The sequence below is a fragment of the Chiloscyllium plagiosum genome, unplaced genomic scaffold (genome assembly GCF_037043375.1).
Source record: "Chiloscyllium plagiosum isolate Xiang-an unplaced genomic scaffold, Cpla_swu_hap1 HiC_scaffold_34, whole genome shotgun sequence".
NCBI lineage: Eukaryota > Metazoa > Chordata > Chondrichthyes > Orectolobiformes > Hemiscylliidae > Chiloscyllium > Chiloscyllium plagiosum.
In genome coordinates, this window is record NW_028270172.1 from 49779877 (window position 1) to 49806457 (window position 26581).

The window sequence follows — 26581 nt, forward strand, 5'->3', positions numbered from 1 at the left end:
TACTAATCAGTTTATAATCATTACTATTCAAGTACCACTTGGAGTTGCATACAACATTTTGTAGGGCTTTAAATACTCCTGTTTTAGCTTTTATTCTGTTGCCAAAATACATTATGCATTTCACATGAAAATTTTAATCATTGTTATTATTGTGCATCAAATTCATGAATGATTGCTCATTTTGCCCTCCAGCAGGCAATGATCCTTCCTAAATCAAATAAATAATTGAGAGATGTAACTATGCTTTTGCATTCCTTCTGTTTGGAAGCTGACATTTACAGGGTTTTGCTATTTAAAGAATCTTTAGCCAGCCAATCTTATACAATTCTCAAATATATACACTGATTATCAACTGCAGCCTAAAACAATAACAACATAGAGTTGGACAAAATAAAGCAAACCATTTATATATTATCAAGTGTTGTACTTTTGTTATCAAAATACAAGATAAAAGTGCAAGATGTTTTGAATACTTGACAACAACATCTTTTACCAGCAATAATCTGGGAATGACCCTGCACAATTGGTATTTGTGCCTTTTGGGCCAACAATCTGTGTGTTGAAGCTCATTTCCAACACTTGCTGCAATGTTACTGGCAGCACACATTAGGTGATACACATCCCTTTCAGAAATATCTCTCCTTAATTAGGTAATACCTACTGTATTATCTCCCAGATGATATGTTGCCTCCCAGGTGCTCGGGTCAGGAATGTCACCGATCGGCTGCAGAGCATTCTAAAAGGGAAGGGTGAACAGTCAGTTGTCTTGGTGCATATAGGCACCAATGATATAAGTAGAAAACAAGATGAGGTCCTGAAAGAAGAATCCAGGGAGCTAGGAGAGAAATTAAAGAGGAGGACCTCAAAGGTAGTGATCTCGGGATTACTACCAGTGCCACTTACTAGCTGGCATAGAAATGAAAAAATAGGCAGGATGACCACGTGGCTTGAGAGACGGTGTAGGAGGGAGGGGTTCAGATTTGTTAGACATTGGGACCGGTTCTGAGGAAGGTGGGACTATTACAAAATGGACGGTCTACATCTGAACTAATGTCCTTGGGGGAGTTTTTGCTACTGTTGGGGAGGTTTCAAACTAATGTGCCAGGGGGCTGGGGACCAGAAGAGAAAACAAGTAGGCAGCGAGGTGGAGACTGGAGACTGTAAGAATCATGAAGGTAGCATTAATAAAGGGAAGAATAGGCAGAGAGTGGATAAGCGCAAAAGAACTAGTGGCCTGAAATGCATCTACTTTAATACAAGGAGTATAGTGTGTAAAGCAGATGAACGTAGGGCTTTGTTTGGTGCATGGGAGTATGACGTTATTGCAATCACAGAGACTTGGTTGAAGGAAGGGCATGATGATTGACAAATAAATGTTCCAGGATATAGATGCTTCAGACAAGACAGGGAGGGAAGTAAAAAGGGGGTTGGAGTTGCATTCCTGGTCAGGGATGATATCATGGCTGTGCGAAAAGAGGACACTATGGAGGTCTTGGGTAGTGAGGCATTATGGGTGGAGCTGAGAAATAAGAAGGGTGCAGTTACATTGTTGGGGCTGTAATACAGGCCTCCTAACAGTGAGCATGAGGTAGAAGAACAAATAGGTAAACAGATTATGGAAAGATCTGGAGGCAAAACGGTAGTGGTGACGGGAGATTTTAATTTTCCCAACACTGATTGGGTTACACTTAGTGTAAGAGGTCTGGATGGGGTAGAATTTGTAACAAGTGTCCAGGAGAGTTTTCTAGAGCAGTATGTCAATAGTCCGATGAGGGAAGGGGCCATATTGGACCTGGTACTGGGGAATGGGCCAGACCAGGTGGTAGAAGTTGTGGTGGGGATTTGTTTGGGAACAGTGACCACAATTCTATAAGTTTTAGGATACTCATAGATAAAAATGAGAGTGGTCCTAAGGGAAGAGTACTAAACTGGGCCAAGGCCAATTATATCAAAATTAGACAGGAGCTCGGAAGTGTGGATTGGACTCAGCTATTTGAAGGGAAGTCCACATTTGATATGTGGGAGGCTTTCAATGATAGTACAGGATAGGCATGACCAGTTGAAGGCAAAGGATAGGAAGGGCAAGATTCGTGAACCGTGGATGACAGGAGAAATTGTACGACTAGCCAAGAGGAAAAGGGAAGTGTACATAAGGTCTAGGCAGCTAAGAACAGAACAGGCCCTGGAGAAATATCGGAAGAGTAGGACAAGTCTTAAACGAGGAATAAAGCAGGCTGAAAGAGGTCATGAAATAGCTTTAGCGAGCAGAATTAAGGAGAATTCCAAAGCATTTTATTCTTCTGTAAGAAGCAAGCAGGTAACTAGAGAAAGGATCGGTCCACTAAAGGATAACGAAGGAAGGCTGTGTGTCGAACCTGAGAGAATGGGTGAGATTCTGAATGATTACTTTGCATCAGTGTTCACTAAGGAGAGGAATATGAATTTTGAGATTTGAGATGGAAGTTTGATTAGTCTGGATCATGTTGGCATAAGTAGAGAAGATGTGTTGGGTAGCTTAGAGGTTATTAAGGTGGACAAATCCCCAGGACCGGATGGGATCTATCCCAGGTTGCTGAGGGAGGCGAGAGAGGAAATAGCTGGGGCCCTGACAGATATCTTTGTGGCGTCCTTAAATACAAGTGAGCTGCTGGAGGACTGGAAGGTTGCTCATGTTGTCCCCCTGTTCAAGAAGGGTAGTAGGGATATTCTGAGTAACTACAGACCAGTGAGCCTGACGTCGTTGGTGGAAAGTTGCTGGAGAGGGTACTGAGGGATAGGATCTATTTATATTTAGAAAAGAATGGGCTTATCAGTGATAGGCAATATGGTTTTGTGTGGGGGAGATCATGCCATACCAAATAGAGTTCTTCGAGGAAGTGACCAAGTTGATAAATGAAGGAAGGGTTGTTGATGTCATATAAATGGACTTTAGTAAGGCGTTTGATAAGGTTCCCCATTGTAGCCTAATGGAGAAAGTGAAGTCCTATGGTGTGCAGGGTGTTCTAGCTAGGTGGATAAAGAACTGGTTGAGCAACATGAGACAGAGAGTAGTCGTTGAAGGGAGTTTCTCGAAATGGAGAAAGGTGACCAGTGGTGTTCCACAGGGGTCAGTATTGGGCCACTGTTGTTTGTGATATACATAAATGATCTGGAAGAGGGCACTGTTGGTATGATCAGCAAGTTTGCAGATGACACGAAGATTGGTGGAGTAGCAGAAAGCGTAAGGGACTGTCAAAGAATACAGGAGGATATAGATAGACTGGAGTGTTGGGTGGAAAAGTGGCAGATGGCTTTCAATCCAGACAAATATGAGGTGATGCATTAAGGAAAGGCTAATTCTAGAGCAAATTATACAGTGAACGGAAGAGCCTTGGGAAAAGTTGATGGGCAGAGAGATCTGGGAGTGCAGGTCCATTGTACCCTGAAGGTTGCTGCACAGGTGGATAGAATGGTCAAGAAGAAATATAGTATGCTTGCCTTCATTGGACAGGGTGTTGAGTATAAGAGCTGACAGGCCATGTTAAAATAGTACAGGACGTTGGTTCGGTCGCATTTGGAATACTGTGTACAGTTCTGGTCGCCACATTACCAAAAGGTTGTGGAGAGGGTGCAGAGAAGGTTTACAAGGATGTTGCCTGGTATGGAAGGCGCTAGCTATGAAGAGAGGTTGAGTAGGTTAGGTTTATTTTCATTAGAAAAAAGGAGATCGAGGGGGGACCTGATTGAGGTTTACAAAATCATGAAGGGTATGGACAGGGTGAATAGAGACGAGCTTTTTTCCAGGGTGAAGGATTCAATAACGAGAGGTCACACTTTCAAGGTGAGAGGTGGAAAGTTTAAGGGGGATACATATGGCAAGTACTTCCCGCAGAGGGTGGTGGGTGTTTGGAACGCGTTGCTAGCAGAGCTGGTAGAGGCAGGCACAGCAGGCATTTAAGATGCGTCTGGCCAGATGCATGACTAGGTGGAGAGCAGAGGGATACATATGTTTAGGAATTGACAGACAGGTTTAGAGAGTACATTTGGATCAGCTCAGGTTTGGAGGGCCAAAGGGCCTGTTCCTGGGCTGTAAATTTTCTTTTCTTTGTTCTGTCTTTGAAGTCTGATACATTGAGCAGTCATCCAAGTGTTATTCATAAAGTACTTAGCAAATAAAGATCGATAGCTTTTTTTCTGTAGGTTAACATCACAACTTTCATAGTATGGTGTTAGGCAATCATTGACATCCCAGACTAGCCCAAAGCTTTATTAAAAAGAGAAAGAAGGTGGGTGTCACAAAAATGTGTGGGCTGAAATATATCTTGAAGAGACTGCTAGGAAAATTGTTCCAAACAAAATCAAATACTCAGTGAAACTGGTAGCTAGATTTGCTACAGATAAGGGAGCAATACGAAGATATGATCTTCTTAAAACCTTATCAAAACTAAAACCTAGTCAATTAAATTTGAATGCATTTAATGAATATGATGAGATGAATTTAATTATTTATGTTCTGATGTTACACCGATGTTTGGGATACAGGAGTGCATTGCGAGGTGGTGGTATTGAAAACAGGTTATCTTTATTTTATGGTATTTCAGAGCCTTTGCTCCTGAAAAAGAATGTGTAGTATTTGAGATTTTATTTTTAGTGTGGCAAAGTGAACAACTTCTCTTAAAGGTTATCTTGATCAAAGGTTTAAAAAAAGGTGTTTGAAGATATATTTTTTCCTCTCAATTAAATTTGAAATGTCACCTGTTTGTAAAGGATCAGCAGAGCATTTGCCTCTGCTGTTTGTAAGATATGCTATGGCAATTATCCGATCCCCCGGTTTAAAAATAATTGTATATGAATATTGGTAATTTTAAAATAATTTATTATGAAGGAAGTGATTTTTACTTATAAAGAAAGAAATGTGACTGATTTTGTATGTGTGTGAATTAAATACAGCTAGATGGAAGAGTAGCTCAAAAACCTCACTTAAAATCTGCTATAAATTGTCATGTCTTATTTTATTTCGTGCATTAACATTAATGTGATTTTAAAGTTCATAGCTCTAATATGGTTGTGATATAAAAGATGGCAAAAATTTTGCTAATATTTATGATACACATTTTTGCCTTCCAGCAGCATGAGCAAGTTCACACTCAGTCCAATATGCATTTGGATGGGTGAGGCTCATCATCAGAAGTAAAATCTCAAGCAGTCAATCCTTCTATCTCCATGTTCAGAAAAAGCACAACTCATCTGTTTTATTAGTTCCCAACAGTGAGAACTAGCATTTTACAGTATTGTATTCGTCAACCGGATTATTTTCAACAGTCTGGTATTGCTGCAGACTGGATAGGTTGACATAACACACTAGCTAAGTTAAAATGCTCAAATCTTAATTCTTGGGAATATAATTAGACTTTTTGACTTAGCTTTGCCTTCTCTTCTGTTTCTAGCTTGAAAAATGCATGGATGCTATAGATTAGTATATTTATCAGAGTTATTTCATATTTTAAAAATATAGAGAGTAATGAAGGTTGCAGGAAGGAACATGCATTAAATCACCATAATTGGCATTCTGTAATGTAATATTTGACAAACTGTGGGCGGAATTTTTATTTCCAGGATGAATCCAGTTTGAAACACATTTATAAATAGGGGTGACTTCGTTCTCTGTCTGTTGGAAAATGTCATGCATTACAAATCGTGGACTCTGCAGTAAATAGGCCCAAGTGTTTGGGAGATTATCAATACTTACTGAATTACACTGCCTTTTGAATCCATTATTTTGTATCACTGCAGAATTGCTCCATCTCTTGCTGGCAATGGTACGTTTTTTTTATCAGGCTTGAAGTGTTTCTGAAACTTTCTTCTCCATGTGCCATTTAAATGGGACAAAAGACTTATACGCCACCTCCAGTTCACTTGCAATTGAAAACACACACAAGAGTTACTGAGAACTTGTATTTTACTACTTTTCATACTGAATGTAATCGATTATGCACATCATTTTTTAAATTAAGTATCAGAAGTAAATAATAACATTTTCAGAATTAAGAGAACCTGTTTGTTTGAAACTTTTATCTATTATAATATCAGCACACTTATCTTCAAATAAACTAATAGTTCTCTGAAATCTATGTCAATCAAACAAAATCAATATGAATGTTTTTTTTGTTGCTTGCAAAATGGCTGCTGCTGATAAGTGGAAGCTAGTCCAGTAGTGTGATATCACACTAATGGTGGTGTTGAAGGTTCTGGCTTGTTTTCTTCTTGTATACCTTCAGTTGAGTGCCAGTGACATGCAACATGAACCACCTCACAAACATCTGGAGAACCAGACTTTGAAAATCACTGGGCTTGAATATGCTATTAGATCATTTATTTTAAACTACATAGTCTGTCTCTTTCCTGTCATTCTAATTCTTAATAAAAAAAGTCACTTGATGCTTTCATTAAAAATAAAATACTGCAGATGCTTGAAATCTGAAACAAGCACAAAATGCTGGAGACATTCATCAGGTTTGACAATATCTGTGGAGTAAGAAAGAGTTAACATTTTGAGTGTGGTACCAATTGTTGGACATTTGGAAGTTCAGAAATAGGGAGTTTTGGGGAGCTTGTCCAAAATTCTCTGCAGGTGGCAGGACAAATTAGTAGGGTAGTTAAGAAGACATATGGGATGCTTGTCTTTATCAGTCGAGGCATAGATTGTAAGAACTGGCAGGTTAGGTTGGAGCTGTACAAAATATTTTGATTAGGTCACAGATGGAGCATTGGAAAAGCACAGCTGGTCAGGCAGCATCTGAAGAGCAGGAGAGTCAACATTTTGAATATTAAGATTGATGAAGAAACATTCCTGATGAAGAGGTTATGCTCAAAGTGTTGACTCTCCTGATTCTTGGATACTGCCTGACCGGCTGTGCTTTTCCAGTGCCACACTTTTAGACTCTGATCTCCAACATCTGCAGTCCTGACTCTCTCTCAGCTGGAGTACTGTGTGCAATCTGGTCACTGCACTATAGAAAGGATGTGATTGCACTGGAGAGGGTGCAGAGGAGATTCGTCAAGATGTTGCCTGGATGGAGCATTTTAGCTAATGAAGAGAGACACAAATTTTAAATAGTGCTTGGATGGACACTTGAAATGTCACGATGTTCAAGGCTGTGGGGCCAGTGGTGGAAAGTGTGACTAGTGTAAATTTAGCATAGTTTTGGCAGTACGGGCTTGATGGGCCAATGGGCCACTTCTGTACTGTCTGTTCCTGCAACGTTTTCAGAATTTAAACGGGTTGGAATTTCTTTTAATACTTTTGACAGAGGTGGAGGAGGGGTGAAGGGTGGAGATGGTGTAGAGGCCCAGTGTGAAAGACAAAGACATGATGAATGTCACTGGCACTCAACTGAAGGTATACAAGAAAACAAGTCAGAACTTTCAACACCACCATTAGTGTGATATCACACAACTAGACTAGTTTCCACTTGCTCAGCAGCAGTCATATTGCAAGTAATAAAAAAAATTATGTTCTATTGATTTTCTTTGATTGATATAGATTTCAGAGAACTATTAGTTTATTTGAAATGTGCTGATAATAGATAAGAGTGTGTCAAACAAACATTTTCTCTTATAGTATAAACTTATGCATTATGAAAAGTCTATAATTTTTTCTGGCATGAACTAATAATTTACTTCTGATACTTAATTTTAAAAAATGATTTACATAATTGATCATATTCAGTTGGAAAAGTGATGAAGGAGAAGAAGAGACGTTAAATGGATGTGCTGAGAGTAAAGTAAATGAGACAAGACTTGGGGGAAGTGGGTGGAAAGAGAGTTTAAGGAAAATTGAGAGCAGACATCATGCAGTCAGGCTCTGAATTGCTGAAATTCAATATGGAGACTCTCAGGCTATAAAGTGTCTAAGCAGAATATGAGATGTTATTTGTTGAGCTTGCATCACGTTTTATTGGAACATTGGAACAGACTCAGGATGGAAGTGTTAGCATGAAAATAAGGTGACTTATTGAAATGGTAGGGATCATTCCTAAGAACAGAGCAGAGGTGTTCCACAAGGCAGTCACACACTCTGCATTTAGTCTCACCAATGTAAAGGAGGCCACATTCTGAGCAGTGAGTCTTAAGACTCTTAAATTATTAGTCATAAATAATAACTATAGGGAAAATAGCGGCACAGTGGCTCAGTGACTAGTACTACTTTCTCAAGGCACAAGGGACCAAGTTTGATTCTACCCTCATGCGACTGTCTGTGTGGAGTTTGCAAATTTCCCGCTATGTCTGCATAGGTTTCCTTGTGGTGCTCCAGTTTATAGAACATAGAACATAGAAACATAGTTTCTTCCCACAATCCAAAGGAAGTACAGGTTAGTTGGACTAGCTGTGCTAAATTTACCACAGTGTCCAGGGATGTACAAGCTAGGTGGATTAGCCATGGAAATGCAAGGATAGGGTAGGAGGGAGGGTCTGGATTGGATGCTCTTTGGAGGCTTGGTGAAGAAGTCGATGGGCCAGATGGTCTGCTTCAATACTGTAGGAACTTAGAGATTCTATGATAATAACCTTATCAAATGCCATCCCCACAATTTATTTATTTTGTTTTACATTAATTACATTTTCAAAGTTAAGGGCTGTTCCAGTAATCACAGGAACAACGTAGACAAAGCCACCGTATTAGCCTTGATTCTGTGATCAGTGGCAAAGCACTGGTGCTCACCACTGACATTGAAGAAGACTGTCAACAAAATAAAGTGATCTCTGAGACAAGGATTATTTTCAGTTTCTAAACTCAGTTTGAATTTGCCAGCAAGTCAAGGACTTGTTGAGATCTATCAGCAGGGATTCATCTAAGAGGTAAGGAACCAATCATTGATGTATTCTAACATACTACAAATCAGCAAGTAAAATCCATGATCACTTGCATTTTTAATTACAAAATTATAGATGGTGACATAAATGGTAGGGAGACACATTCAAAGGGAAGCTGAAATATCATGGACTTCAGATAAAAGTTCTAGGACAAAACTTGTGAATCTTTGTGCAATATGAAATTGGTCTTTGGGTGTCCCTGAGGCTTTTTGGCAATGATTAAGCATTTAATTCACCACTAAAAACCCAGATACTTCTCATTAGCAACGTGTAACATTTTAAAAGTTTTTTTTTAATAGCAAGACTAATAGTTTGCATGAAGATTTTCATGAATTTAATGTTTCAGTGCTTGACACTTGAGTGCATGAGAGGTGGGAGGCACTCTTTATGAATTATTGTAGGAGGACTACCCCCCCCCATTCACACTTACAGAAATTAGATTGACATCGTAATTATGAGCACAGGTGGATCCAATGTAGGAAAGGTTTAAGGAGCTCGTCTTGCCTCTTTCTCACTTCAGTACTTATTTTTGTTTGGAACCATTTCCTTTGTATCCCTTGTGGTTACTAGTAATGTGAGATCTATACTCTTGTGAATGAACAGCAACAGACTTTCTTAAACATAACTATGTACAGAGAATGATGTATGAAGGCATTTTACTTGGAACCCTAAAGGCATAGGCTCCAGTTTCTTGTGATTTGATGTCACTTTTACAGTACATCTTTTTATCATCAACATTTAACCTTGAACATTTAACACTTTTGCTCTACTTTCCTCCCTGCTGTCCTAACCCTGCAAGTTTCTTATATTTGAGTAACTAATTTCTCACAGCATTTTTGCTTCTCCTAGAAGACATATAAGATGTACATGCTCTTTTGTAATCTTTTTGGAGGACAAACATATTGGAGTGGAATGACAGCTTCTGATGATGCATGGTCTTCCATCTTTGATCCACACAAAGATATGAATTTAGCAGCAGTGAACATGAGTCAAGGAAATCCTCCAGGAGCGGAAAGATCATAACGTCTTGAAAGGAAGACAAGGAAGTTATATTTTCACTTCCCTTTGTCTTTTGTTCTCTCTGATCTATGGATGAATGCAATAAACTAGAGGTTCAACAAAACATGTTCTTTTGGAGGCAATCAAATGAGGACTTCACTATTTCCAGATAAGAATATATCTTTCTGTAGGTACTGATATTGCTTCAAAATATTTCACATGAGATTGATGTGTTGCAGATAAGCATTTGTCAGGACATCCATGAGAAAGTAGGACTGTACCATTATAGAAGAAAATGTAAACTGCCCAAGCAAGATTAAGAGGTAATTTCTGTTACTAAAAATGGAAATAATTCTCCCTCTCTAGTGTTTCTTTTTGGAAATCTGAATCATTGCTCATTAACTGCATCGAGCATTTTTTTTAAATCTTGTGATTTTCTAGTTTTCAGTTTGATTGCATTGCTTTACTGCTGACAGTCATTCCTTTAGTTCAGTAGTCTCACTGAAGTATTTTCTATGCCTATTTTTGAGTAGTGAGTTGTTTAGTCCTGTTTCCATGTTCAACTTCAAATGTGGTGAAGGCTATTTTGTGCCCCTGAGGTCAATAATTTGGTCTTAGCGGCTTTCATGATTTAAAAAAAATACTGCTTTCAAGACGTTTTGATGGATTTTCCTGCAACATCCAACTACCATTTATACACATCACCAATTTCTGTACATTGAATGTTAACCTGATACATTTTGAACATATCACTCTATTTCTCTCTGGCAGATTTCTTGTTAGCTACTTTGAGTTACAGCACTTCTTGATGGGCAACTGCTGAGGATTGGTGTATTTTTGTGAACCTCTCAAGTTTACATTGATGTTATCTGTATACATGGTTGCAAAGATCTAATGCATACAATTGATTTCTGTGCGGGTGTGACACCAGCCACCTTGACTGAAGCTTCAATAGCCTTGAATTTGAATTAAAGCTTGAGACCTCTTCTTTGAATTATTGAAAATATCTTTCTAACTCCATGATGCCTCAGATTATGCAATAACTTAACTGGTTGTAGATATTTCTGATGCTTGTTTTGCTTTCATTATAGATTAAGCACTTCTAAGGTTACTTTTTTTAAACTTCCCATTAGTGATCCTCCTCTGTTGGGAGGAACTTCTTCTTTTAATGTTAACTGCATGTACTATTTGTGTAATGACTAGATTAGATTAGATTCCTTACAATGTGGAAACAGGCCCTTCAGCCCAACAACTCCACACTGACCTCCAAAGACTAACTCACCCAGACTCCTTCTCCTACATTTACCCCTGACTAATGCACCTAACACTCTGGGCAATTTAGCATGGCCAATTCACCTGACCAGCACATCTTTGGATTGTGGGAGGAAACCGGGGCACCCTCAGGAAACCTACGCAGACACAGGGAGAATGTGTAAACTTCACACAGACAGTCGTCTGAGGCGGGAATCAAACTTAGGTCCCTGGCACTGTGAGGCAGCAGTGCTAACCACTGAACCACCATGCCACCCAGCTGTACAAGCTACTCAGCTTAATAAAGAATTATAATGATTAGGAATAGCATGTAATCTTTTTTTTCCATCTGTGCTCTGCTGAATGTGCACACGGTCCTTTGTTTCACATGCCATCTGACTTCGGACTGCATTGATATTCCTTCATTGCAGTTGGGTCAGGATCTTTAACAGAAACGTTTGTGTACCTACATCATTTGGACTGCAACTGTTCAAGAAAGCAGCTCACTACTGCCTTCTCAAGGTAACTGGAGATGGGCAACAAATGTTGGCACCCAAATCCCATGAAAATATTTTTCCAAAATTCCCACAGATTGCTGTGGTTTGTGGCTGTACTTACTGCAGTCCTCTCTTTGTACTCGTAACTCTGTATACAACGAGCTGATAGAGTTCCTACTGTTGCAGTTCCTTCATGGCTTGGACTGTGCCCTATTCCTTTGCTAAAAATCACAAAGCACCAGGTTATAGTCCAACAGGTTTATTTGAAAATATAAATTTTCAGAGCGCTGCTCCTTTGCCAGGTAGCTAGTGGGGCAGGATCATAGGACAGAGAATTTATAGAAAAAGATCAATTGGCATACAACTGATATGATGTATTGAACAAATCTAGATTGTTGTTAAGTCTTTATCACTTAGAATGGGGTTGCAGGTTTTGATTCATTAATAGGTAAATCCCAGAACTTCTTTCAAGTCATATTCCCGAGATAACTTATGGTTTTATTAAAAAAAGTGACATCTCAGCTCAGACAATGCATTGAAGGTATGAGTTTAGAATCTGTCTGTATCCCAATCTTGAGTCAGACTGGTTCTGTTTCCAAAGTAGGTATTTATAAAATGTCACATGGATTGATTGCCTACAGATTGTGTGCTTTTTGAACAAAATTTGCAAATGCAAATTCACCCCATATGTGTGTGGATGTGACATTTCATTGTTGTTTTCTAATTTTTCTTGAGGATGAAATGGTGAACCACTATTGTGTTCAGTCTGTGTATACACTTAACAATACTGGAGAGAACACCAAGAATTTGACCCAGTAATTGTGAAGGAAAAGTGTGCAAATCCAAATCAAGATGGTGTGTAACTTGAAGGGAAATGTGAGAGTCATTATGTCCTCATGCATTTGCTGACTTTGTCCTTCATGGTAGTGGAAATTGAAGAATTGGAACTTGCAATCTTGGCAAGCTGCTGCAGTCCATTTTATACATAGAATACATATTTGCTAACAGGCATGAATAATGGATGGAGGTGCCAATCAAGCAGTCTACTTTACTTATTGTGTTCATTTTCTGTATTATTGGAATTGTTCTCACCCACGTCCATGGCATGTATTCCATTACAGTCCTGACTTGTGCCTTGTGGATAGTGGACAGGCTTCGAGGAATGGCAATGAATTATATGCTGCAGAATTCCCATGCTTTAGACTTGCTCTTATGGCTAGTATTTCTGTGTCCGATTAAATTATGTTTGGGCTTAATGTTAATGTTTAAATGTAGCTGTCGAGGAATTCAGAAATGGCAATACCATTGAATGTCAAGAAATGATGGTTCAATTCTGACTCATTGAAGATCATAATGACTTGGTGTTTGTGTGGTGTGTAATACCTGCTACTTATCAGTCCAAACCCAAGTGTTTTTTTAGGTCTTCCTGCTCACAGGTTTGAACTGTTTGAGAGTCCAAAGAATTGCAAATGATACTGAGCACTCTGCATTCATCAGCAAATATCCCCATTTCTAATGTTATATCAGAGGGAAGATGTTTGAAGCAACTGAAGGTGATAAAGTCTCAGGGACTACCATGAGGAACTCTTGCAGTGATGCCCTGGAGTAGATGATTGTCCCACAATGACTTTATGCTGAATATTGCTCCAAACAATTGACTTCAGTTTTGCTAGGGTTCCTTGATGCCTTAGGTCAAAGGCAGTCATTCTCACATCACAACCATTTGTCATTGTTCAGACCAACGTTGTAATTAGGTCTGAAATACAGTGACCCTGGTAAAACCCAAACTGAGCATTGGTAAGCTAAGCAAGTCCAATCTGATAGCACTGTTGATGATACTTTCCATTACTTTGCTGATGGTTGAGAGTATACTGAAGGGTGGTATTTAGATTTGCTCTCCTTTTGTGAGGATGGGATATTACTTGAGCAATTTTCCATCGTCTGGAGGATGCCAGTATATTAGTTTTACTGGAACAGCTTGGGTAAGGGTGTGGTTAGTTCTGGAGTACTAAATTAAATCATTAAGCCTTTGAAATCTGCACTTAACTACAATTAAGATATTGTCAAGACCATTGTCTTTGGTATATCTAATACTTTGAGTTCGTACTTGGTATCGTGTGGTGAATCAGATTGGTATAGACACCAATGATTAGAGTCATACAGCACGGAAACAGACCTTTCGGTCCAATCAGTCTATGCCAACCATAATCCCAAACTAACTTAGTCCCACCTACCTGCTCTTGGCCTATATCCCTGAAAACACTTCCTATTCATGTCCTTTTCTGAATGTCCTTTAAACATTGCAACTGTGACCACTTCCACTGCTTCCTCTGGGAGTTCGTTCCAGGCAAGAGTCACTCTGTTTTGAAAAAAAAATGCCTCTCATGTCTTTTTTAAATCTTCCTCCTCTTACCTTAAAGATATGGTCCCAAGTCTTCAAATCCCCCACCCTAGGGGAAAGACATTTATCATTCACCTTATCTGTACCCTTCATTATTTTATAAAACTCTATAAGGTCATCTCTCAACCTCCTACACTCCAGTGAATAAAGTCCCAGCTTATCCAGCCTCTCCTTTTATCTCAAACCCTCCATTCCCAGCAACATGCTAGTAAATCTCTTCTGAACTCTCTCCACCTTAATGATGCCCTGCTATAAGAGGGTGACCAGTACTGTTCGCAGTTTTCCAGAAGATGCCTCACCAACATTCCTGTACAACCTCAACATAACATCCCAACTACTATATTCAAAGGACAAAAGAGAAATACAGCACAGGAATAGGCTCTTTGGCCCTCCAAGCCTGTGCCGATCATCATGCCCTCGCTAAACTGAGAAACAAACCTTCTGCCCTTATATGGTCCATATCCCTCTATTTCTTCTCTATTCATGTAACCGTCCAAATGCCTCTTAAATGTCGCCTATATACATGCTTTCACCACTTCTTCTGGCAGTGCATTCCAAGCTCTTGCCACTCTGCATGAAAAGCTCCCCTCGCACATCTCCCTTAAACTTTCCCCCTCTCACCTTGAACCTGCGCCCCCTTGTAATTGAAACTCCAACTCTGGGGAAAAAAACCTCTGACTATGCACCCTATCTATACCTCTCATAATTTTGTAGACAATTATTAGGTTTCCTCTCAGCCGCCGTCTTTACAGTGAAAACAATCCTCGTCTTTTTAAACTTTCCTCATAGCCAGTGTCCTTGAGACCAGGGAACATCCTCCTGAACCTTTTCTGAACTGTTTTCCATGTTCTTCTGGTATCGTGGCAACCAAAAGTGCACACAATATTCCAAATGCGGCCTAAGAAAGTTTTATATAGCTGCAACATAGTTTGCCAACGTACCCTAGCTGATGAAGGCAAGCATACCATATGCCTCCTTAATCACTTGGCCATCTGTGTTGCCACTTTTAGGGAATTGTGGACCGGCACACCCAGATCTCTCTGTATGTTAATGTTCTTAAAAGTTCTGTCATTTACCGTATATTTCACACCTAAATGTGATCCTTCAAAATGCAGAACCTCGCATTTGTCTGGATTAAACTCCATATGCCATTTCTGTGCCCAAGTCACCAATCTATCTGGTCTGAGCAATGAAGGCAAACATGCTAAATGCCTCCTTAACCACCTTATCTATACGTGATGCAAACTTCAAAGAATTGTGTACTGAACCCCTAGGACTTTCTGTTCTGCAACACTGTCCAACCTGCTTATTAGGCTGAAAAGGTACTTTTGGTTGAAGATAGTTTCAAATGCTTCAATCCCTTCTCTTTTATACTGGCATGATGGCTTCTACCTTCAAAGGGGATGGGGATATTTGTGGAACTTCCTTCCATTAGTATTTTTGTCTCACCACTATTCACAAACTGCATGATCTATTCTGTTGATTGTAGACTTGCATGTGCTGGTTAACTTTCACATAGTTGTATGAATGTGTTGTAGTTTCACTAGATTGGCACCTTATTTAAAGGTATGCCTGGAGCATTTCCTTGTATGTCCTCCAACACTTCTTATTGGGCTTGTCTTGTTACTTGTGGTAGGTTGGGAGATGTATGAGACCATTAGATGCCAAATTTGGATTAAATACTGTACTGCTGCTGGCCCACATACATGACCTGGTTGAGCTGCTGGATCTTTTCAGAACCTATTGCATATAGTACAGTGGTGTTGCCACACAGTGGGTGATCTAATTGAAAAGGCGAGGCTTCATCACAACATTGGCTTTATGGTCATCAATTCCAGCAATACTGTCCATGACGGCTACATCTATGACATGTAAATTGGTGAGGACTAGGTCAGGTATGTTTTTCCCTCTTGTTGGTTCTCTTGATATCAGCCAGATATTAATAGCTAGTCCTTCAGGATTTGGCTGGCTCAGTCAATAGTAGTGAGCCACTCTTCGCAATGGGCACAAGTCCCTGACACACATTACATTCAGTGCCCTTGCTATACTGGGTGCACTTTTCCAACTATTGTTCAGCCTGTAGCTATATTAATTCATTCGAGATGAGAATTTGGGTTTTCAAACAACAGAGGCAACAATAAAATGGTAAATATCTCTGGAATAGTAATTTTGGAGTCATGGGTTCAAATCCTAGCATTGCAGATGGTGAGATTTGAATTCAGAAGTCATCTAGAATTATAAGGTACCCTAATGGTGATCGAGTGTTGTAAAATCCTATCTAGTTCACTGGTGTCCTTTAGCGAAGGAGATCTGCCATCTTTACCTGGTCTGCCCTACACGTGACTCCATCAGCAATGTGGTTGACTCTTAATTGCTATTTAGACATAGGCAATAAATGTTGACGGAAGCTGTAACACCCGCATCTCAAGTTTTTGAATAAAAAAAATTATATGGCAAATTAACTATTTTAATTATAGATTCTGCAAAGCTTAAGCTTTCATTAATTGATCTTTTGACTCAGGGTACAAGAGTTAATTTTAACAAAAATCACATCCAGCAGAATCAGGAATTGGGAAATTATAGGTATAGTTGTGAGTTTTACAGCTTTAACAATTAAACAAATACTACGTGAAGAGCACCTGTAAAGTCCTGGTATACACTTCTGACAGGAATGCAGTTTCATAAGATCGACTCAGTAATCTTTAATCTAATGCGTGAAAATAATATGAAGTAGTATAGGATGAAGTTTTGTTTCTGAATCATTATGAAGATAACTGCGGAGAAACTTGTAAAGATAATGAGAGTTAAATGCACAGTGTAGACTTATTCCAATCTGCACACTTTTCAAATAAATTGCTCCCCAATGTTTCACAAGCAAGTGCTTTTTTGTGTACACCATTAATCATTTAACTATCATTCTCTGTGTTACTTTAATGCTATTAAAGAAAGTAGAAGGTAAAAAATAAGATTTCTTAATTTTCTTTTAACAGAATCCCATGACCCTCATCAAAAGGGCAAACTAAACACAGTAAAAGGTGTAAAACGGAAGAAAGTGGTGGCTGAAAATGTGACAAAGAAAATCCCTAAATCACCTGTCAAAACGCCATTAAAATTTTGCAATGATCAACAAAATGTGGAAAAAGCCTTTTCTGTTGATGGTGTTGCGACTACTTCTACGCTATTAGAAAAAGAAGACTTGGTTGTACAAAATGGAGGACTTGATAAAGAAAGAGAAATTGGACAAAAATGTTCACAAGACCTAAAAGTTATTTATGAGGTAACGGAGGCCCAAAGTGACAGGTCAACGCAAAGAGCAATTCTGCCAGCAGAGCACTCAGCGGAACCTTGCAACAAATCTCCAAATTTGGGAGCTCAACAATTAGAAACTGATGCTACATTAAAATTACTAGTGTCTGAGAAATCTTCCCTATCCAACAAGCATACACAGCATCTTTCTTTACTACAAGAACATTGGTTTCTTAAAACTGAGAATAAATCGTGCAGTACAAATGGAAGTTTTTCTTATGAAAATACTGCTTTTGATGTTTTATTGAAGGCTATGGAACCTGAATTAAAAACCCTTTCAAAAGTAAATTTTTGTCTAGCCGAACCTGAATCAAGACAAACAGGCATTGCTGTTGGAACACAGGTGCAAGAGTCAAGTGGCATATCAACAGTTACTGCACACACCCTAAATCAAACTTCAGTATGTAAATCTGAATTTACTATAGCCCCACAGTACTATTCAAATTTTAATCAAATTGTGCCCAAATCAGGAACAAAAGTGCAACCAGATGATCAGACCACATCTTCTCTAAATTACCTGCAACCTCGACTTGTTTCGCAAGCTGTACAACAAAATAAACATCATGCCTTATCTCAGAGGTTTAATGGATTACCAACACACCAGCAGAACCAAATAAAGCACCATTTTCAGCCAACATACAACTTAACCCTGACTTCTTTAGGTCATTCTCAGAACTCCGTCATATCACGTGGGCCGCATCAAAATCAGCTTGCAGTTCTTTCAAATCAATCAATGGCAACTAACTTGTCTAATTGTGTTCAAATTGGATCTGGTTATAAACAGCTCCATGTAACGCCAGTTGTGAATTCTGCGACAGATCAAGTATCTGATATTTTAGTTAAGGATCAGAAGCCTAAAAAGCAAGGAAAATATATTTGTGAGTATTGTAACCGAGCTTGTGCAAAACCTAGTGTTCTCCAAAAACACATTCGATCACATACCGGTGAACGCCCCTACCCTTGTGTTACATGTGGGTTTTCGTTTAAGACTAAAAGTAATTTATATAAGCACAAGAAGTCTCATGCACATGCCATCAAACTTGGCCTTGTTTTGAGATCAGGGAGTGCATCTGTGTCACAGGAATCTGACCGAGCACTTAGTAATCATTCAGATATAGAGGAAAGTGGTGAAAGTGAGGCTGAATCCACATCTGAAGAAAAGTCTTTTGAGCAACAGCACTTTGAACTGGAAGCTGCACAAATAACTGTCAATGAGTCCTATTCAGAAACACCAACATTTCCTAGAAGTCTCAAGTCACCTGACAAACTGATTAATAAAACCATTGATTACAGCACTTCTGAAAGTGCAGCCCTACATAAGTCCTCTGAGTCAAACGTTGCAGCTGCTTTACCCAAAGTTGTGGTCAACCCTGTGAATATTTCTCCATTAAGGGCTGATAGTCCAAAGCTGATAGATACAGTTCCAGAACTATCCACTGCAAAGCAACAATTAAATCCACAGGCTCCTAAAGTGAAGTCAACCCTAGCTTGGATGGCTCCACTGAAGAAGCAAGACAATGAGCACAAGCAACGAGTAGAGATGAGCCCACAGAAGGAAGAAAAGTATCAGTCAGTAACAACACATGCACAGCTTCAAAGACAGCAAGCCACTGAGTTTTGTCAGCAGCAAGGAAAGTATCATTTAAGCCCACGAAGTCTAGGGAGCACAGACTCTGGGTATTTTTCTCGTTCAGAGAGTGCAGACCAACAATTGAGTCCATTGAGTCCTTACATTAAGTCAATGTCCACAACCGAAGTTGATTCCAACAAGTGCAGTTTACCTTGTCCACGTCATAGCAACCAAATTATGGCCACGGTTTTACAAATGAGCTCAATTGAAAAACCATCAAAATTGGAAGCTCCTGTTCGCACTCCGATAGCAACAAAAACTCTGGAAGAACGCATTTCCAAATTGATATCAGATAATGAAGCAGTAGTGGATGATAAACAGCTGGATAGTGTGAAACCCAGAAGAACATCTCTTTCAAGGAGAGGTAGCATAGACTCTCCAAAACCATATACATTTAAAGATTCATTCCAATTTGATCTACGGCCACTTCATTCTGGAAGGAGAACAAGTTCTAGTTCTGATATACCCAAATCTCCCTTTACGCCTACTGATAAGTCAAAACAAGTGTTTCTTTTGTCTGTTCCTCCTCCATTTCCATCTCTTGATTGTTTACCAATCACTAGAAGTAATTCGATGCCAGCTACTCCAGCATACTCTGCTGTACCCACAAGTACAGTCTCTGTAACACACCCACTTCGAGAGTGCCAGTCATTTGATGATAAAATTGGTGCTTCATTTAGTGATGATGTTTTTGTTTCTGGAGCACTTACACCTCTAGAACTTGCCCATCCACGAACTCTTGTTAGACAGACTGCAGTTGAGGATTCACCAGGGAGTGAAGGACAGAGCTTTGCTTCCACACGCTCCATGGATGAGGGTTGTCATAGAAATAATAAGACTGGCGTTTTGATGCCAAGAAGTAAGTCATTTGAGCATGAGTTGCGAATGCAGGAAAAAGTGAAAAAATCACAAGGACGGGGGTCAATGTATGAATGTGAAACTTGCAGAAACAGATACAGAAAGCTGGAGAACTTTGAAAATCACAGGAAATTCTACTGTTCAGAACTCCATGGGCCAAAACTTAAACCAGCAATCAGCAAAGAGTCAGAACAGGAAGCAGTATCAGGTAGCAAAGCACCACAGTTGTTACATTACAGGGTAGTCAGAACAACTGGTGTGTTGCAGCAACCACCCAAGGTGAGGAAAAGGAGGAAAATTAAAAGTATTGGTGATGAGGATGAAATGTTGACCACTGATAATACTGTAACAAAAACTGTAAATAAGCAATTTGTAGCAGATCAGAAGATAAGTGCTGTCTCTGCTGTGTCCTACAGGAGCAATAAAGGTGGTGATACCACACAGACAGTTGTCAATGTAAAGAATTTAAAAGGAGAACATTTAGGGGTAGGCAATATGGAACCTTCCTTGGAGACATTTGTGTCTTTTAGTAAGAAAATTCAAACCACCCCATTTCATTCTCCATTGCAAGACAAAGGAGAGTTGAATAGGACCAACAGTGGAGTGTCTGTAATTCAACACACCAATTCTTTGAGTAGGCCCAGTTCTTTTGAGCAATCAGAATCTATTGACAGAATTTCTCCTGTGCAAGAAAATGAAACCCTCAATGAAATCATGCAGCCTTCTGTGTTTGGGAGTACTCAAGAACACAGTTGTTGCAAATCCACAGATATCCAGCAGAAATCTAATACTTGTGAGATATTGAGCACAATGAAATTTGAAACTTCAAGACCCACAAATGTTGATTACACTTCTTTACAGCATTTAAGACTGGTGCGTCAGCATAACATCCAAGTTCCTGAGATTTTGGTCACAGAAGAACCAGACCAGGAACAGGAATTGCAAGGAAATGAACAGGAAATAGTAACAGAAACATTTCATTGGCCGCAACGCAGTGAGACACTTTCAAAGCTACCAACAGAGAAACTCCCACCAAAGAAGAAAAGAATCCGCTTGGCTGAGATGGAACACTCGTCTGGTGAATCCAGTTTTGATTCAACACTGTCAAGAAGCTTTAGTCGGGACAGTAGTTTGTCTTATTCCAGTTTCTCAACTTCTTTTGATAAGGAGGATTTCCCCAAGACTGAGAGTCCTTCAAAGGTGGAAGCAATAAGTAAAGTATCTGAGCTGTCACTAGTAAATTGCTCAAACACACTTGGGCTTCCCAATCTACATTACAGAGGAATGAGACGTTTTGCATCTGAACAGAATACTTGTTTGCCTCCATCTATGGAGGCTAATTCAGGAATTCGTAGTAAATCATTTGATTATACTATCATATCCAAATCGAGATCTTCATCACCTGAAGTTCCTATGGAAATGATTTCAACCATGGCTCCTGGAATTATAGGTTCTAACTCTGTTTCACTTATTGAAAGAAGAAGAGGCCCTCTTTTACGGCAAATGTCTTTGAGTATTGGCCCAGATATTTCTCAACCTTCAGTTTTGCCTTCTAATTTATTAAAACAAAATGTAACTCTGCAGGTAGCTGCCTTGCCACAACTCAAAAGCTCTATATCACACCGATCATCTCCTATATCACTTTTAACAACACCACATCAGTTGTCTTGTATGGCACAAATTCGACACATTGTCCAGCATGATCTACAACCTTCAATACAAGATGCAAATGTAAATAATCAAATTCATGTTAACTCATCTTCAGTCCGGGCATCGATACAAGGAAACCTAAAACTGCCAGAAAAAATGGTAACAGCTCACATAGCCCATCAGAAATTGTGTCCAGTTATATCTCTTCCTTCTGCAGCTCCGGATAATATACTTGCTCCTAAATATCAGCTTCAGTTTGTTCAGAAGCAAGCCAGCCAACCATATTTACTTCCTACTGTTACATCCCAGCTGCCAGTTATTCCACTCCCAATTCCTGATACATTCGGATCAAGTGTGCTAACTTCATCTCAGTCATTGGAGATCATCTCAAACTTATACTTACAACCTCCAGTCCAACCTGCCCCTTCTGGCAGGTCAGCTACTCTAGCTTCTCTGGTCATGCCTATTGGAATTCACAGTAAGAAATCTGTTTATAACACTACTGCTCTTACAACATTACCACAGATTTTGGTCACACAAGACCAAACAAACAATCCAACGGTGGTGATTTGTAATCTTGATTCAGTAAATGTTGCTACTGATAAGGAGATGCTTTCAGGATCAAAGGATTATCTGGAAGGCCAACAGTTTGAAATAAATTCTAAAATAAAGATGCCTGCCACTTCTAAATATTGCATCTCCCATGATGAAAGCAAAAGTTCACTTGTACTCAGTGGATTGAAAACACCATCAGATGGTTTACTTTCACAGGAAACTACAGGAACCAGTAAACGCATGCTATCTCCAGCAAACAGTTTAGATATTGCAATGGAAAATCACCAGAAACGAGTTAAAGATGAAAATGGATCTACAAGTAGTGATAATGTAACACCAGGATGGTTACATAGCATGAAATCTTTCGAACCTAATAAGCTTAAGAAGCCCATGTTAACAAGGCAGTTTTGCACAACCGATGAAATTGAAAATTCATTGCCTGCTGAGCAAGAAGGTACTCTGGAAAACAGTCCTCAAACTTTAGAACTCAGCAGCTTCCCCAAACCTCCCCCTCATGAGCTGTCACTATCTTACCAGGATAACGACTCAATAGTTGCAAGAGATGTTTTGGAACCTGAAAGTTCAAATTATTCTCATTTCACTGCAAGTACTGTTATTCGAAAGTCTCCCATATCGGTATGCTGTAGTTCTCCTCAAGTGCATACCATGCTGTTGAAATCAGCCTCTGACAGACAGGATAATAAATCCCCATTGGGTAATGATGAGATGCAGCCAATTAACAATGAGGGCCGAATAAAAGTGGGAGCTTCGTTGCCAGTCACAAGCACACGAGATATACAGCATGCATCACTTCCGTCTATGAAAACTTCAACAAGTTTCAGCTGGTGTTACTTGATGAAGTGTAAACCTCTACACATGCAACAAATGGACAAAAAAAATTCTGCATATGCTACATGGCCTGTAAGCTCTAACAGTCTCAATCCACTAGGTTTACCAACAAAAGTTGCACTTGGTCTTCTCAACTCAATGCAAAAGAATAAGAAGGTGATATACACTGAAGCGAAAACCACCCTACATCATGCTGGCATACTGGTACCTTCAAGCAAGTGGAAAGCTGCTAAATCTAAGGTATTACTATTTTGATAGCATGTTGAATCGTTTGTGGCCCTGCGAACAGGTGTGGAGAGAAAAAAAAATCAATTTTCTTTAAAGGCCAAAATAAGGCTGACCAAGATTAATCAACATCGGCATAGACAGAATTTCATGGATGCATTAAAATAATAAAAGCAGGTGTTATCATTGCACTTTATTCTCACTAGGTTAAAAATCACACAGCACCAGGTTATAGTCCAATTTAGAAGCAGTAGTTTTCGGAGCGCTGCTCCTTCATCAGGTGGTATTTCCACTAGATACAACAATAACAATCAGGCACAATAAACCGAAAATATGAAGTTATTTTTGTGCTATTTGATCTCCTGTGGTCCAGCTCTTGGTGTTTCAAACATATATGTTGTTTAATAGCCAGAGAAGTGTTTAAGCTATGTAGAAATAAACACTGGGGTGACAAACTTAGAGACTGAATCCAAATTTGCCTTTTCACATAAACATATTCTGAATTGTTACTATTCTTTCAAATATTATATTTCACTATTAATAGCATCACCTCCAGTGAAGAGCAAAAATGATAGCTTAAGGATTTTGTATTTATTTTTATCCATTACTCTTTTAAAAACTGTGCATTTATATTTTGCTATTTCTGACATTGAGACATGCCATATTAATAACAGACAATGAAGTAATTTTGGTGTCATCATAGTAATAACATGGGAAAACATTGCAGCCAATTTACACGCAGGGAGCCATAAATACTATGAGATAAATGACTATATATTCTTTCTGTTTTTGAATGAAGGATAATATTAGTCAACCAGGAGAACTCCTCTACTCTTCATCAGATAGTATCATGAGATTATTAACTTTTCTACACGAGAGTTGGAGGTATCCACAGTAAATCTGAGAGACAGCATCTCCCAAAGACCAGCAATCTTTCAATGCTGCATTGAAGTGTTAACCCAAATTATATTTCATGTGTCTAGAATTGAGCTACTAATGAGACAGGAAACAAACCTGAGTTTAAAAGAAAGGTTGGTCCTTGCCTTTGTGTACTTAGCAATGCTTAGAGAAGACAACACAAAAGCTAGAAGGACTTCAATCAGAACAGATTGTGAAAACTCATTTTTCATATAAAGAAGGAACAAAACTTTTACTTTATTGAAGTTTTGAACTTTTTGCCTTGTATTTTCTTAAAATAATTTTGAAAAATGTTTAACCCAAAATTTCTACAAGTAAAAGAAGCAAAATATTCTCTATATACTTATTTGGACCATGACTTCTAGCTTTTCATTCTCCCACCCTTAGTTTTTACAGCTGTGGAGTGCCCTCCTTGATCCTGGTTCCAAGGGAGTGTCATATCTTTCTGGAATCAAGTTGAAGCCTTTGAACTGCTGCCTGCTCCCCTAAATGTAGAACACTGTATCATTCTTGCCTTTCTAATCTTTGCCTGTCACCCTTACTCCTGAGCCATAGACCTATGAACTTAACTCTGACTGCACTCCCGAGGAAAAACTATCAGTCTCTTCAGTATTCAGAACTGAGTGCTGATTGTAGGAAAATGGGTATTTCAGTCTGAATTTACTCAGCACTTAACTGCCTAGTCTTCTTTGTTTGCTTGGTAATTCCCCTTTTGTTTTCATAGCTTAAAGTGTTTTTGTGTCAACTTCTAGAAGCATGCTGTCCACATAACCTTGTAGACATATCTCAGTGGCTCCAGTTATGATTCAAACCTCAAAAACCAGAGATCAGGGTCCTCCATCTCATTACACTTCCTCCACAAATGTTTGTTTGAGACATGAGAAATATCCTGAATTTGAACATGGAACAGGATGCACATTCCATGATGTTAATATACCCCACCATACCTGTATTTATGAGACTATTATTGCTACCAGTGACATAGAATGATGAGGGCATGCAGGCAGAGTTTAGGGACCTAGCAAGTGAGACCTCAGTTGTAGTAATTTCCAATTATTCCAGGCTCAGTGCCATCTGAGTATCAAATAGAATGGTAGAACAGGTGACTAGCATGCATGCATGAATTGAATAGAATAGAATCCCTACAATGTGGAATCAGGCCGTTTGGCCCACCAAGCTCACACCGACCCTCTGAACAGCATCCCAACCTGGACCCACTCCCTTAACCTATCCATGTAACCCTGCATTCCCCATGGCTAATCCATCTAACCTGCACATCCCTGGACATTATGGACAACTTAGCACAGCCAATCCACCTAACCTGCACATTTTTGGACTGTATGAAGGAAACCAGAGTACCCGGGGAAATCCATGCCGACACGCTGAGAGTATGCAAGCTCCACACAGACAGTCACCTGAGGGTGGAATCGAACCTGGGTTCTGGTGCTGTGAGGAAGCAGTGCTAACCAATGTGCTATCATGCCATCCTGTGCCACCACGCTGGAATGATACGTTGAGTGAGGGATTTAGAATCCTGGATGTTAGATCTGGTTCTTGGCAAGCTGGAGGTATATGGCCTGATGAGATTCACTTTAAGAGAACCAGGAACAATGATTTTGGTGGTTTGCAGATGCTGTTGGGGGAGTTTTAAACTAACTTGGCAGGAAAGTGGTGATTGAGACGTACACAATGAATTGGAAGATATAGATAGCATTGGAACAAAAAAAATAAGGTATTGGACAAAGACTGAGTGCAATAAGATCTAACTTAAGTTTCTATCTCACATATATAAAAATACAAAGTGTGGTTAATAAGTTTGGTAGTTGCAGATACAGGCAGCTGCATGGAATATGAAGTTGTAGTGCTAATAGACCTGGCTAATAATGGACAAGATTAGGTGCTATATAATCTTGGATACGAAGTGGTAAGAAAAGATAGGGAAGGAAAAAAAGAGGCGATGTGGTAGAATTGATGAAGGAGAATACCACACCAATGGGGGAAGAGGGGATCTTGGAGGGATTAAGGTCAGCATGTATTCAGTTAAAGTAAGAAATAATAGAAGTACTATTATAATACTGGATTTATTCTATAGACCAATTGGACTGATATAGAAAAGCATATTTTCAGGAAAATTACAAGTGCAAAAACTAATAAATAGAAAAAAAATTGGGTAAATTGTCATATCAAAATCTGTATTGAAATAATACAGATAAAGCTTAAAAGTATTTGAAGTGTGTTGAGGAGAATTTTCTGGCTCTGCAGGGAAGAAACCTTGCTGGAATGCCACATGTGGATCAAGTGTCAAGGAATGGTGATCATTGTGTCTTAAGACTGTAGTTAGTCATGAAATGGACAAAGAACAAGAAACATTCCAAGAGTATCTTGAAAAAAACAGCAGGGCAATCGGATAGAGAGCCAATAATGCAACTGAGAACCAAGCTGAATAGAGAAAGTCCAGTCAGGAAATCAAAGAAGAAATTCTGGGCGGCACGGTGGCACAGTGGTTAGCACTGCTGCCTCACAGCGCCGGAGATCCGGGTTCAATTCCCGCCTCAGGCGACTGACTGTGTGGAGTTTGCACGTTCTCCC

At 39.3% G+C, this 26581-nt stretch overlaps 1 protein-coding gene across 3 annotated transcripts in view; it reads left to right on the forward strand.

The window, feature by feature from the left end:
* The window catches only part of hivep1 (HIVEP zinc finger 1), a 210800-nt gene that overhangs the window by 101930 nt on the left and 82289 nt on the right, over positions 1 to 26581 (forward strand). For all 3 annotated transcript variants that reach the window (XM_043719023.2, XM_043719026.2, XM_043719027.2), the window contains one exon: positions 16992 to 23089. In XM_043719023.2, coding sequence (XP_043574958.2) covers positions 16992 to 23089 — 6098 coding nt within the window. The remainder of the gene's footprint in view (positions 1 to 16991; positions 23090 to 26581) is intronic.